General features: G+C 30.6%; 4 protein-coding genes across 4 annotated transcripts; 2 read left to right on the forward strand and 2 right to left on the reverse strand.

Moving 5' to 3' along the window:
* Nucleotides 1–2,581: 2,581 nt before the first annotated feature.
* LOC126775774 (protein SEC13 homolog) lies at nt 2,582–3,863 on the reverse strand. The gene is made up of 2 exons (XM_050497863.1): nt 3,220–3,863; nt 2,582–3,043 (listed from the first exon to the last, which is right to left on the reverse strand). The coding sequence occupies exons 1-2, from the start codon at nt 3,787–3,789 to the stop codon at nt 2,666–2,668; spliced, it is 948 nt and encodes a 315-aa protein (XP_050353820.1). The 5' UTR covers nt 3,790–3,863; the 3' UTR covers nt 2,582–2,665.
* Nucleotides 3,864–4,174: 311 nt separating this feature from the next.
* LOC126775779 (uncharacterized) lies at nt 4,175–5,791 on the forward strand. Its single transcript, XM_050497867.1, has 5 exons — nt 4,175–4,377; nt 4,446–4,505; nt 4,576–4,749; nt 4,827–4,970; nt 5,275–5,791. Exons 1-5 carry the CDS (start codon nt 4,306–4,308, stop codon nt 5,635–5,637), a joined length of 813 nt encoding a protein of 270 aa, XP_050353824.1. The 5' UTR covers nt 4,175–4,305; the 3' UTR covers nt 5,638–5,791.
* A 30-nt stretch (nt 5,792–5,821) lies between these two features.
* On the reverse strand, nt 5,822–11,182 carry LOC126775783 (ras-related protein Rab-8A). Its single transcript, XM_050497872.1, has 5 exons — nt 10,983–11,182; nt 10,689–10,749; nt 10,408–10,612; nt 9,722–9,862; nt 5,822–6,473 (listed from the first exon to the last, which is right to left on the reverse strand). Exons 1-5 carry the CDS (start codon nt 11,104–11,106, stop codon nt 6,369–6,371), a joined length of 636 nt encoding a protein of 211 aa, XP_050353829.1. The 5' UTR covers nt 11,107–11,182; the 3' UTR covers nt 5,822–6,368.
* Nucleotides 11,183–11,541: 359 nt separating this feature from the next.
* On the forward strand, nt 11,542–14,395 carry LOC126775785 (DNA-directed RNA polymerase II subunit RPB7). The gene is made up of 6 exons (XM_050497874.1): nt 11,542–11,691; nt 11,787–11,896; nt 12,112–12,271; nt 13,388–13,438; nt 13,684–13,821; nt 14,296–14,395. The coding sequence occupies exons 1-6, from the start codon at nt 11,680–11,682 to the stop codon at nt 14,344–14,346; spliced, it is 522 nt and encodes a 173-aa protein (XP_050353831.1). The 5' UTR covers nt 11,542–11,679; the 3' UTR covers nt 14,347–14,395.
* Nucleotides 14,396–14,467: the final 72 nt, after the last annotated feature.

The raw sequence follows: 14,467 nt of genomic DNA on the forward strand, positions 1-14,467 counted from the left end.
TAAGTAAAATTTTTAATACAAACATATTAAAACTTTTTTGTTCTTAAACTAACTTTTTAGAACGAACTAAACTAATCCATGTAATTCAAGGTTCAAATTTATGGCCCTTGTTTTTCTTTATATTCATAAATGATATTACAAATATCATGAAAAATTGTCAGGTTTATCTGTTTGCAGCCGATTTAGAAATAGCAAAAGTTATAAAAAAAGAATCTAATATAGCTGTTCTTCAAGATAATCTAGATAGACTAGTCCAATGGTGTAGAATTAATTACATGGTGCTCAATCCAAGCAAATGTAGTTTTATAAAATTTACCAGAAAAGGAATCCATTGTTAAGTTCATATAATATTTCGGGCAAACATTTAAAAGAAACTAATTGTATTCGAGACCTGCGTGTAATATTTGACAATCAGCTAAGATTTGATAAGCACATCAATTCAATAGTAACAGGTTCTTTTAAACTACTTGGCTTTATCTTAAGACAGTCGAAGGATTTCAAAAAGTCATCAACAATCCTACAATTGTACAATAGCTTGATACGAAGTAAACTTGAATATTGTTGTCAAGTATGGTCCCCCGCTTACAAGATCCATATTGAGAGAATAGAACGTGTTCAAAAGAAACTCGTTAAACATTTGGTATTTCGTTTTAAAGCTTCAAATCAGCTAGTCCTACAAAAACAAACTAGATTTTTTTAAATGAAGCCACTGGTGATTCGAAGATCTCTACTAGACATGAAATTTCTTTATAAAGTATTTAATGAAAAAAACGATGTCGATAGACTGTTGAGTAAATTTAATATTAATGTTCCTAGAAAACCAACTCGCAACCCATGTCCGTTCTTTAAAATTGACCGCACTCGAACGAAACTAGGACAGAATGCTCCAATATCGCGAATATCGCGAGAATATAATTATTGTGTAAAAAACACAGTAACACTGGACATTGGTTGTGACGGGCTCTCATCGTTCATGAAAAAATGTAATGTTTCGTTTAGTATAAACTGTTAATTTGTTTAAAAATTTAATTAGTTACTACCTTTTGTTTCTGTTTTTTGTTCATTATTTAAAATTTTTTTTCTGTTTTTATTCTATTTTTGATTTGTATATTTTGTAATTGTGTTTGCTAATGGTGTGTTCTCCTGTAATTGGTTGCGCATAGTTTGTTTTAAGTTAATGTAAAAAGTGAAAGTATGAGCAGTATTTCAGCTCAATCGATTAATTTTTTAATAATATATTTTTTATTATTATTAATAAAAAATATTATTATTAATAAAAAATATTATTATTAAAAAATTAATTTTAAGTATTATTATTTTAAGTATTAATAAATACTATGATGGGTTTGTGTTTAAATATCTCTCTTTAGCTTATGATGTTAGTGAAACTCAATCTGTATTTTTGTTATCAATTCAGGCCCAATAGTTACATATATGCACGACGGAATCCTTGATTTTTGTATATAATCTTGAATATCTATTAAACTTTTAATAAAAATTATTTATTAAACAAAAATTATTTCGAAGCTTATTTCCTCCACTCATTATGGATCCGACTCAGCGCTTCTACGCTCGAGAGAAATGAATGTGTGGATCAAAATATTATATAAAGGTGTAAGCGCCGATTGAACGACCACCTAACACTTCAGATACAACATTATCGGATCTCATGATACAGACAGATGATATTAAAAAACAGCAAGACGCTAAATTTGCTTCTAGTCAAAATTAGAACAAATTGAAAAAAAATCGCTGTCTACCACCATAGAATTTAGGAATATTCCAATGACTGGTTCTAAAAGCAAGGAAAGTCTAGTCGACATTGGTACAGTTATTTGGTTATTTATCATTATTATACATTATATATATATATATATATATATATATATATATATATATATATATATATTATTTATTATACATCCGAGATGTTTTGGATGATGCTGAAGGATAAACTAACTGGTCCTATCATTGTCAATTTTACCTCAACCCTTAAGAGAGAAAAAATTATAAAAGCTACAAGAACATATAACAAATTGAACTGTCCCACATACCGCACCGCACCGTAACAGCCTGTGAATGTCCCACTGCTGGGCTAAAGGCCTCCTCTCCTCTTTTTGAGGAGAAGGCTTGGAGCTTATTCCACCACGCTGCTCCAATGCAGATTTGTGGAATACACATGTGGCAGAATTTCAGTGAAATTAGACACATGCAGGTTTCCTCACGATGTTTTCCTTCACCGTAAAGCACGAGATGAATTATAATCACAAATTAAGCACATGAAAATTCAGTGGTGCTTGCCCGGGTTTGAACCCACGATCATCGGTTAAGATTCACGCGTTCTTACCACTGGGCCATCTCGGCTCATCTATTATCATATATGGCTGTCCCACATACCACTTATTTATTTATTATTTATTTAAATGTGGTATTGTGGTAGTGGGGTAACAAAAGCATTTTTCCAGCAAAATCAATAAAAAAAAAGTTTCAAGAGATATAATATATACTTAATATATACTTGCCATGAAAATGAGTCATCCATTTAAATAACAATTAACTAATAGATACACAAAAAAAACGATTAAATTAATTAAATTTATTATATTACATTTAAATCAAGAATAAACAAGTAATCATACATTTTTTTGGAAAAAATACTTATAACTTAAAGGGTGCTTGGTTGTCTTTCTTCGTTTTGTGATTGTCCCAATCCCTTTGCAACTTCACTAATGCATAGCCACTGACCATCTGCATTCTCTCTCCATAGACTGACTTTGTTATCTCCACCTGATACAGCTAAAATGTTACCGGTGAGAGACCAGCTTACGCTCCACACAACATCATCAAATGTGTTGAGAATTATTGGTGTCCAGGAAACATTGTCATCACTCGACCAAATGACAACTCTCTTATCCTGAGAACAACTAGCTATCATGGAACGCTGCAGACCAAGTGAAGGCGCCCAAGCCACATCTCTCACCCAGTCCATGTGCATTTCTAGACGGTTCTCTTCCACCCATTGATCACCTTGTTCTTTCCAAATCTGCAAAAAATATTTTGATTAGTATTTTGCTATCTGTGACCAGAACTTATACTTTATTTTATCATATTTATAGACGATAATGAAAATTCTATATACAATTTCATTAATTATTACTATAAACTAATTCTATTTATTTAAAATGGAAAAAATATGAAGACATTGAATATATAACATACTTTGATTAAATTATCACAACCACCAGATACTATTCTCTTAGGAGCTTCTTTGTTAGTTAGAGGATCATAGTTTAGATCTGCTGATAATGATGGACACCAACTAATTGAATTAACTCCAATTGCATGAGCACCGGGTATCTTCTTAACGTCCCAGTTACCACCATCTTGATTGTAAGTGATTGTAGAAATAGAGCCATCTGAGCTGCAGCAAGCTAATATCAAACCGTATTCTGCTGGCGCCCACGCCACAGAGTTCACGGAACTTTCATGTCCAGAGTATTCATAGAGTTTAGTCCACTCTCCAGATTCTTTCCATATAATTACTTTTCTATCATACGAACAGGAGGCTAATAAATTGCCAAACTTAGGATGCGCCCATGCAACTTGCCATACGGGACCAAAATGCCCTTTTAAATCAGCGGCAAGAGTTTGTGTACCGCTCTTAATGTCGTAAATTTTTACCGAGTTATCTGATGAACATGTCGCTAACCTCAAACCATAGTAATCCAATTCTGCGTCATGGATCATGTCCTCATGACCAGTATCTATGGTATTTAAAACACTTATCATTTTTATAAAATAACCTTTACAAAACACTCGTTCGCTTGGTTACTATTTGGTTAATATCTGTCTTGTCAAAAAAGTTGACGTGGAAGTCAATGTTGCCTTTGATTTTTGTATGATTAAAAACTCGATTTAAAAAAAAATGTGATTTACTTACAATTCGTAAACGTTATTTAAAATTAAAAGATATTTTTTTTATTTTAGTTTTAGCAGATAATTGTAGTCAAAAGCAATACGAGCCACATACATTTTTAAATTTAATTTGTTTGTTGTCGGTAAACAATGGACAATGTACACAAGTATTATTTCTTAAATATATATTCACGTTCGGTCTTGTTTGCCTTTCCACGCAAGTCTAGAATGACCATAAGAGTTTATTAAAAATATACTTAATGACAATTGAAGTTTAAAATAATGTCAATGTCATTAAAGTTCTCTAAGGAAAAGAATCTTAAAATCAGAAAATATTCATGAGCTAATTTTGTAAATTATGAAAGTTTGTCTTCGTATTAGATAACAATAATGGCTGAGGAAGAAGGCGGAATATTTTATAATTTAGAGAGTCTCTTGAGACAGGATTATCGTGGAGTAAATGTATGTTAACAGGGTCAAATACGTCGTATAAACATCGACAGACTTTATCACATTTTTTTTTATTTCAGATAGCTGTTTATGCTCTCGCAACAGCTAGCTTGGCAGTATCTATACATAAAATCCGTCCGGTAAATACATTTTTAATGTTTAAAGATTACATAACTAGCATTTATAAATATTATTATATTTATATTCTAGGTAAGTAAATTTTCTAAAGCAAGCAAAGTTCCTGATCACTTTATAAAAAAGCATGAACCTTTAAAAGGAGTCTATGTAGGCGTTCAACACTCTCCTGTAAGGCTCCTCGTTAATCACAAGGCTCCTATTTATCTTCCATTATGGCATTCCAGTAAACCACCATTGCCTGTCAAGGTAACTTCTATTAAAATTAATTAAAAAAGTGAAAGTCTATAAATTGTAGAAAGTTTTAATTTATTTATTATTTTCAGTTATGGGGAGTTGATATAGTAAGTGGCAATGCCGTTAATTGGCTAGATTGTGTTGCTAAAGGTCAGCAAGTGACTTTAAAACCTATCACAAGAGATAATGAAGAGCTTGTTTCTACTGTTCTATTGCATTTACCACAACAAAAGGTATGCCTTTTACCTTTACTCTAATACATTTATTAAAAATGTTGCTGATTTTAATAGGAATTTAGAAACATTTATTCTCTGTGACATCTGCTAATCTGACATTACTTATAATGATACACTACAAATAGAAATAGTAATAGATTTAAAAAATATATTAAAGATTATTTTATCATAAATTTGTTGTCTCTTTTAAATTTTCAAATTACAATCTATCACAGATCTGTCAGGAAAGCGTTCTCTTGCCAGACAGTAATTATTTTTTTTATTATAATCATAAAACTTAATAAAAAAAACTTTATTTCAGACTAAAACAGTGGAGACATTTGATATCGGTCAAAAGTTAGTAGAACTCGGTTTTGCTAAAGCTTCTGTGCCTCAAGTTATTAAGAAGAACACTCTTGAATCACAACTTGCACCTGGTATATTATCGGCAGAGGCTCGTGCAAAGTCATTCCGTAATGGAATTTGGTCAGAAAAGCTTCCACCGAATCCTATTTATGTCAAATACTGGAGAAAAGGAAGTCACCTAACAACTGACATTATTATTTTATCTTCAAAGAAATTGTTACAACTAATAACTTTTATTTTTAAAAGTGCCTTAGTTGGAGTCAAGAAAGTAGTTCTTTTACCTTTTAAAGCTACTCCAAAGCCCATACAAGCATCATGAACCATTGCTGGCTTAAAATTTATCTAGTTACTAACTTAAAATCTAGTATGAAATGCATTACAAACTTTTTTGGTAGTTCTTTTAATATACTTGTTGACAAAGTTATTCTTTTGTATAAATTATCTGTTGAACAATAAAAATATTTAAAAAGTTATGTTGTGTTTAATTGAAACAAGTTTGTTTAAAAAAAGCACTGTTTATTCAAATTAAATATGTAGTATATATTACATTAAAATATATATTTCTTAATTAAAATAGCAAAAGAAAAATACAGCTAATAATCTATTGAAATAATATCCTTTAAACCATTTTGCATTACAGTGTAATACCAAATAATTACACCCTAATAAAATAATTGTCACATTAAGGTAGATTTATTTTACAGAAATACTAAACACGAAAAATATTGATTTTGAAATTTACAAAAGCAGTCGCATAAACATTCCAAACGAGAATTTAACGAACCACACAATTTAATAGGTGTCTGATAAGTGGGTCTATTGTATTCGAACATCACTCGATATAGTTTCCGTAAAGCAAATGATTTGTCGCAATTTAATAACACCTGAACGAAATAATCGGATATAAAAATACAAAAGCAAGTCTGATATACCCTCTCGGAGTTGCACCAGTTAAAAGTGTAGGTCGAAAAATATAGTGGTGGGCTGACTACCCACGCTCCCTTAGAAGATGAGTACATGGCGCGGGTGTGCGGGGGCGGCGGGGCGTCGTCAGAGGACGGAGCAGCGCGACAGCCACGACGTCGGCTTGCGTTGCTGTTCGTTCGCTCTCAGCTGATGCGCGCCGGTCCTGCCACCTGGCGGATTACTCGCCTCCTACAGCGCAATATTTATCATTAGGCATTTCGATTAAAATAGTTACATTTCAAAGATATTGATAAACGATAACAGAAAACACAATCTTATTAGGTAAGGAAATGGTAATATAGTTTATAAAGCCATATTGTTACGATAGCAGCGATAACGAGATACGCAATTTAAGTCATTCTCGTAAATTATGAGTAACATGTAGTGTAGTGACTCAATTCTGATTATATTCAATAAATACAAATTGCAATAAAGCGCAAGCACGAATTTATAATCACGTTTTACTGATGGCTTGTTTTAGTTATTTATGTAAACCGTATCAGGCTGGGCAAGTAAAAATTCAAAAATATTTTTGACATTGACTGAATATTTTGCTCTTAAATAGAGTAGACACGCCGAGAGAGAAAAAATCACACAATTCATAGACGAATTAATTTTATATTTAGAATGATGTTATACTATAGTTGAGTAGTATGAATATTTATAATAACATCGTGGTCATCGAACGCAACAGTAAAAAGTAAAGTAAAAAATATATAACGTAATTCGTTGAATATTTATTAATTTGACTTGTTCGAAAATCAAAAATCTCTCATATTTTAAAGAACATTTAAATATTTATATAAGACAAAACCGGAGATACGCATATTTGTATTTCATTGTAACTGGTTATTGTTTTACGACTTTACGCAAATCACAATGTTTCATTGATTTGACATTCGAAAGAAGAATAGACGGCATTGCTTAACTAATGGGCCTCTAAACAACATTTACAAGCAACTAGTTTCTGCCCGCGGTTTAGCCCGCGTAGTGGGGGTAGGATATCTCCTATGTCCTTTTCCGCACCCCTGAAAATGCGTATGCAAAATTTCATGATGATCGAGTAGTCAATCGTAAGTCGTGAAAGCTCAACAAACAAATAAGCTTATTTTCGAATTTATAATTTTAATAAGAAAGCCCTACACAAACTAATATCGTTTAATATTGTATTGAATTATTTAGATGAACGAACAACAAAATTATTAAACCAATCAATTTCAATTTATATACATAGCATTCGTCACAACAGCATAGCTACTAATATAAATATACAAATTTTATTTGTTCGTTTGTTTGTCGATATGTAGCTTATATTCGATGATACAGGATGGCTATATCTAAGTTATGCAATTTAAGAAGGTGGAGTAGCTTTTACTGTGTTTAGGTCAAATCAAGGAGATGAAAATTTACGTTGATTCAGCTTCGATGACGAAGGAACTTCTTAACGATTAATAGCATCAACATCAAATGTTGTTTATAAAAGCTTGTGTGTTCTCCATAATTTAGTAGTCGAAAATCGTAATATTTAAATAAACATAAGATGGCTTAGCACAGTACAACTGTTGGATCGATAGATTGGCTCAATATTAGTTTTAATTTATTCAAAAACTAACATGGGACATAACAAACTATTGCCATGAATAATCTGTGTATCATTAAAAAGGTCACTGTTTTACGTACATAATTATAATTACATATAAAACAATGATTATAGTCCAAACATACATAATTCAATTTTTATTTCTTTTTATTCTAGAAAGATTATAGACATGTATCATTGTATTAATTCTAATATAAATAATGTCAAACTAATTCCAAGCATGCTCGGTGACAAAAAACGTAATTATTATCAATGAACCGTGAAGGAGATACTTCATACGGGTCGACGAATGTATTTGTGAATTCCCCTAACAGTATTAATTATAACTAACAGTGTGTTTAATTGAACGCGACCGTTAAAGTAACACCATACACTAATTTTCATAATCCATACATAAAATTTTATATATGTAATTAGTGGCGTTTATATATCCATATCAATTAAACGAATACAAAATCGTTTTTATTAATGACGTCATAATTATGGGGCATTGTGATCAACACAATCTTTGCGAAAATATACTTGGGATAAGCAAAAAATAATTAAGGTGTTATAATAAAAAACTGACTCGGCATTACACGACAAATCAAACGATACTAAAAAAGGGCATAATACATACCCATTATTTACCAAGTCTATATATTATGTACATAATCGTGCTAATCAATTGTTCGTGTTGACATATTTCTGAGCGTATAAAGAGCCAATCCTCTTCATATCCGTTTTTTTTTTGTATTGTAAGGAAAAATGTATTAATATAATATTTATGGAAATAGGGATTTATCAATTTATCAAGCTGGCCAAATAGTTATTGTCCTGTAAAGGAACTTGTTAATCAGCACCGACAGCGTAACAAAAACGTCTTTGTTTAGTGTTAACAGTTAATTTGCGATGCAGACTCAGTTTGTTTTATTAGTTTTGATTTTAATATTGTTCAATTTTAAACATTAAAAAAAGGCATTGAACATCAAACATAAAACAATTATAATAAATACAAACATTTTTTACCTTCTGTGTTCAATAGATAGGCATGAAACAAAAAAAAATCTTATTACAATAATTATACCATTGCAATATACTTCACAATCTATTAGTTATTGAGCTTCATAAAAAAATAAATATTAGATCGACCATTCTACAGTAACGAACACATTATGAGAAGAAATCTGCTTGTGTTGCAAGAAATTGGGCCACTTTTGTATTCACCATTTTGCATTGGACGGAATAAGCTTCTCCTCAAGAGCTGAAGACATTGCCCAGCAGTGGGACATTTACAGGCTGTTTCTTGACTATAATCTTAAAATGTTTTTTTAATAGAGTAGCGCTGACGATTTTGTCAGCCAGAACTACAAGACCTGCTATACTTTTTAAGCCCACATGAAAACAGCTAACAATATATAAATAATATGTTTTATTTCTGACAATCATTTTAGTTTAAAGTTTGTGTACTACAGAAACAGAACTGATATGTTTAATAGTGATTTTAAATAAAGCTTGTCAAAATTATATATAAATTCTAACTGTTAAGTAAATGTATCAATCATAGATCTGTTTGTTGTGTCTTAGTCTTAATTACTGTCAATATCTTCTTTATCTGTCTAGAAATGTTATGTTTGTGTTTCCTGTGTTACCAGTTATTATCAAAAATTCTTACATAAAAAAATATACTTCTAGATTCCCTGTCATAATACATTACATTTCGATACATTTGCGTTTTTATATATTCTCATATATATTTTAATTATTTATATTATACACATAACATTTCGATCTGCTTCTATTTATCTTAAATATAATAAAGATTTGTACTAAATAGTGTAAAAAATATATATAATACCTGTTTCTTCTCCATCTTCGCCTTGATGTCTCTTGCTAATGTATAGAATGCATACTCAACATTTAACGAATCCTTCGCAGATGTTTCTACAAATTTAATCTGATATTCTACTGCTAATTGTTCACCTCTTTCTTTTGATACCTGAAATTTCATAATATTGTATAATAGATATCAAATTTCAGACACTATATATACTATTATATATAAAACTGACGATTTTGCTTGTTCCAACATGCTTATCTAAGAATCTAAAGTATAATTTGAAAAAAACTGTTTTACATCAGTTACATCAATTATTTTGAAATATTATAGACTACATAAAATCATGATATGGCCCCAAGCAGCTAGTATGTACTCAAAATTGAGTTATTTATATTATAATAATAAACATATAATACAAGAGTATTTTTATTAAAATTATTGTTTGATTAAAGCAGGAAAATTCCACTAAACTCCATACTATTGTTTTAATAATAATATTGAATTATTAATACGCAATTAGTTTAACAATGTTTTTATAACAATTTATATCAATTACTTTGCAATCTTTTTTGGTACAGAGCCAACATATTTATTTATTTTATTGTAATGAAGTATCACATTAATGTCCTAACTTTTTGTTTATTTTGCATATAAGCCAATGGAGTTCCTTATGTCAATAAATAATAAATTTGAAATTTCATTACCTGTCTTTTTGCATCCAAGTCGCATTTATTACCAAGAATCATTTTTTCGACATCAGCACTTGCATTTTCTTCAATATTTCTAATCCAATTTTTTATATTTTCAAAACTCTTTTCATTAGTAACATCATAAACAAGCATAATGCCCATGGATCCTCTATAGTAAGCTGTTGTTATTGTACGGAATCTTTCTTGACCCGCCGTATCCCTAAAATATATATATTTTGTTGATTCAATTAATTACAAACTTTCACACGAAATTTATAATGAACTGTGAAACTTACCATATTTGTAACTTTACTTTTTTACCGTCGAGGTCTATTGTTCGAATTTTAAAGTCAATACCTGAAACAATTCGTTGTTTAAGTAGTCAATTAATTAAAATTAGTGTGTATGATGTCATAAACAGTTCACCCGTTTAATTCTATAAGGGCTCCATTTATTGAGGAGCCGCGCCCTTTTTTGAACTTATTGTAAAGAAACATCCTACAGCGACACAAAAAATCGTGATGACAATTACGTATAAAAAATACAACTTTCTGACAATAACCTTTGATACAAAGACTTAAAGCACTCACCGATGGTTGATATAAATGAGATATTAAACGCATCTTCAGAAAATCTAAATAAAATAGACGTTTTTCCTACACCAGAATCACCTATCAGAAGTAATTTAAATAAATAATCGTAAGTTTTTGCCATTTTTTCTATCAATCTGATTACAAGACACACAACCACTCATTTGGCATTTTTGAGTAATCGCTAGTGATGTCTGTGGTATTGTAAAATGTAAAGTGACGTATGTCGTAATTTACTTTCGCAATTATCGAACATATTTTCAACTTATAATGCTTATATGTAATTAATTAACTTTAAGCATAAAAAAGCGTATAAAATATAATATATATTATACAGTTTTTAGTCCAACTTCTTTTCAGATTTATTCAATTTTTTTTTGGGATACAGAATGACATAATTTATGATTATGAGTTTCGTTTATTTTTATACTTGTCTTATGACTTTCATTTTTCTATAATATATTACAATAAGAAAATATATAAGTTGTAAGATCCTGTCCCGTTATCTAACCCAAGAAATACAAACTTGTCAATGTCAAATATGTCATAATAGCTTTATTCAAAAGAGCGGCATTTGTACAGTTTCAGTAGGTTAATCTTACATAAAACTTAGTTTTTTCTTAAGTATAAGTTAACTTTCGTTTTCAGTATTAGTGCAAATAATTACAATGAATTGATGCTATAAAAAATTGCAAAAATGTTTTATCACGTAAGTAATTAATTTTGATATTCAAAACTTACTTTTGATATTCAAAGCTAACTTAAGTTAGATCATGTAAATAATAACCCTAAACAATCTTGCAGATATCTTTGGAACAGGAAATTTTGTTACATCCTCGGTATTTTGGACCACAACTTTTAGATACTGTTAAACAGAAACTTTATACAGAAGTAGAAGGCACATGTACAGGCAAGTAAGTAATTAAACTTAAGTTTTGTGCAAGTTCGTTTACAGATATTTATTTATTTATAAAGCCCTTAATTTCTTGTTTTTGTACAATTAATTTCTTATTTTTATACAACTATATATCATAAGCTGTGTACACTCATTATGTTTTTGTATGTCTCATTTTGAATGTTTTTGCCTGTTTTGCTTTGAATATACAATTTATATAAAAATATCTTACAGGTATGGATTTGTTATAGCTGTTACAACAATCGACAGCATAGGAGCTGGACTCATTCAGCCAGGCCAAGGCTTTGTTGTGTATCCAGTTAAATATAAAGCAATTGTGTTCCGACCCTTCAAGGGAGAAGTGCTTGATGCAATAGTTACACAAGTGAATAAGGTATGAACAAATTTAAAATCATAGATTACATAAAAGTTTACACTTTATCCAGAATTCCTACTACTTCTTAATATTAAAACTCAATGAAAGAGCAATATAAAAAAAACTAAATTAAGTATGATGGTGTCTTTCTGATGTTGGTTATGGAGGCCCGTCTTAATCAATAATAGCCAACTGTGCAATAGATAGAGTATGCAAGTGTAGGTGCACTTGCTTTTCCTTCACTCATAATCCAATTAGGTCACAAACACCCTTGAACCTTTACAATTGTGTTGTGAGAAAGCAGCACTGAGCGCTTTCTATCGACTGTATCACGGCGAGTGCTCTGAGGAATTATTCTTTCTAATTCCTGCTTCCCCCTTCCTTCTTAAGTCCACACGAGCTGGTTCTTGATGTCACCGCCTAACTGTGACATCAATTCCATCGCAAACAAAGAAATTTGGCAACTCCTTTCTTTGTCGCACTTCCAAAAAATGGAATTCCTTACCAGCTCACGTGTTCCCCTTCTCTTACAACCCGGGTTCCTTCAAATGAGGCGTGAAGAGGCATCTTGCGGGCCGGCAAGGCGAAGGCGCCTACTGCAGAACGTTTTTCCCGTCTGTACTGGCCGTCGTCGCGTTTGGACTCTACTACCACTTACAATCAGGTGGAGAAAAAAAAAAATTGTATAGCAGCAAAACAACCACTCAAATTATTGTTAATAATTAGTAGCCTACTGCAATATAACTAGCCAATTTTAGCTTCTGAATTAGGACTTCAACACAAATTGTTTATTCTTAATATTCAGTAATATATATATAATATAATAATATCTTGACATTATTCACTTGGCCATTTGATCCCAAATTAAGCAGAGCTTGTACTATGAAAACCAGACAACTGATATACTTCTTTTCTTTTGTAAATACATACTTATATAGATATTTACAAACAGACTCAGGACAGACAGACATGTTTTATGCACACAAATGTCTGAACTGGGTGGGATCGAACCCACAACCTTCGGTGTGAAAGGCAAGTATCTACCAACCACGCCAAACGCTTAAGACCAGTCTTAAGTTTTATGTATTAATCTGGTAATCAATATTTATGATGACTTTTTTGTTTTGTAAACAGGTTGGAATGTTTGCTCAAATCGGTCCTCTTAGTTGTTTCATTTCACATCATGTAAGTATTTGTATAAAATTATTATTTTAAATATTTGTTTCAAATAATATATATAAATACTTTGCCTAAAAAATAAACAACAATAATATTCTTTTCTTCATTAATAATAAAGCTACATTTAAGCTACAAATAAATGAAAAATCTATGAGTTAATTCTATTATTAATATTTATTAAAATAAAAACTTTGTAATGTCATAATAAGAACTAATATTAGGTGAATTAATTTTATCTTTTTGTATGACAGTCAATTCCTGCAGATATGGAATTTTGTCCAAATGTAAATCCCCCATGTTACAAGAGTAAACAGGAAGATAATGTCATACAGGAAGAGGATGTCATCAGGTTGAAGATTGTGGGGACAAGGGTTGATGCTACTGGCATTGTAAGTTGATTTTTCATGTAATTTAGGAATGTTTAAAAAAATAATATGTTTATATAAACTAACAGCCTTCATACTGTGTTTGGGGTTCCTTTTATTTTGATGGGTTGTTACTAACCACTCATCATATATTCTACTGTTAAATAGCAATAGTTGTTGTATTCTAGTTTGAAGGTTGAGTGAGCCAGTGTAATTACAAACACAAGGAAAACAACATCTTAGTTTCAAAGGTTTGTGGGGCATCGGTAATGTTAAGAATGGGTAACATTTCTTGTGCTAAAGTCTATGCAGTAGCAGTGATGACCACTTGCATCAGGCGGCCTGCTTGCACATCTGCCTACCTACCTCAATAATAAAAAAAAACTTGGTAGTGTAAAAAATTTGAATGAACACAGACAATAACAGGCTGTTACATATATATAAATAATTTCATTTCTTGTATGAATGCTTAAATAAACAACCTTTTTTCTTTTTCAGTTTGCCATTGGAACACTAATGGATGACTACTTAGGTTTAGTGACACAATAATATTTATGTTTTTTTATAATATAATAAATAAAATACAAAATGAAACACAGTCTTTATTGTTCATATTTATTTATTTGGCATTCAAATAATAGTGTAAAATTCATATGCATGTAACAAAAAC

The sequence above is a fragment of the Nymphalis io genome, chromosome 19 (genome assembly GCF_905147045.1).
Source record: "Nymphalis io chromosome 19, ilAglIoxx1.1, whole genome shotgun sequence".
NCBI lineage: Eukaryota > Metazoa > Arthropoda > Insecta > Lepidoptera > Nymphalidae > Nymphalis > Nymphalis io.

Bases quoted from the DNA above. Each gene is read 5' to 3' on its own strand.
- LOC126775785 (XM_050497874.1), top strand. The intron at 12,272-13,387 runs GTATGAACAAAT...TTTTGTAAACAG, and splicing joins TAGTTACACAAGTGAATAAG to GTTGGAATGTTTGCTCAAAT. The intron at 13,822-14,295 runs GTAAGTTGATTT...TTTCTTTTTCAG, and splicing joins GGGTTGATGCTACTGGCATT to TTTGCCATTGGAACACTAAT.
- LOC126775774 (XM_050497863.1), bottom strand. From the start codon at position 3,789: ATGATAAGTGTTTTAAATACCATAGATACTGGTCATGAGGACATGATC. The intron at 3,044-3,219 runs GTATGTTATATA...TATTTTTTGCAG, and splicing joins GTTGTGATAATTTAATCAAA to ATTTGGAAAGAACAAGGTGA.
- LOC126775783 (XM_050497872.1), bottom strand. From the start codon at position 11,106: ATGGCAAAAACTTACGATTATTTATTTAAATTACTTCTGATAGGTGAT. The intron at 10,750-10,982 runs GTGAGTGCTTTA...GAATTGTTTCAG, and splicing joins CTCATTTATATCAACCATCG to GTATTGACTTTAAAATTCGA. The intron at 10,613-10,688 runs GTAAGTTTCACA...TATATATTTTAG, and splicing joins AAAGTAAAGTTACAAATATG to GGATACGGCGGGTCAAGAAA.
- LOC126775779 (XM_050497867.1), top strand. From the start codon at position 4,306: ATGGCTGAGGAAGAAGGCGGAATATTTTATAATTTAGAGAGTCTCTTG. The intron at 4,750-4,826 runs GTAACTTCTATT...TATTATTTTCAG, and splicing joins AACCACCATTGCCTGTCAAG to TTATGGGGAGTTGATATAGT. The intron at 4,971-5,274 runs GTATGCCTTTTA...ACTTTATTTCAG, and splicing joins TGCATTTACCACAACAAAAG to ACTAAAACAGTGGAGACATT.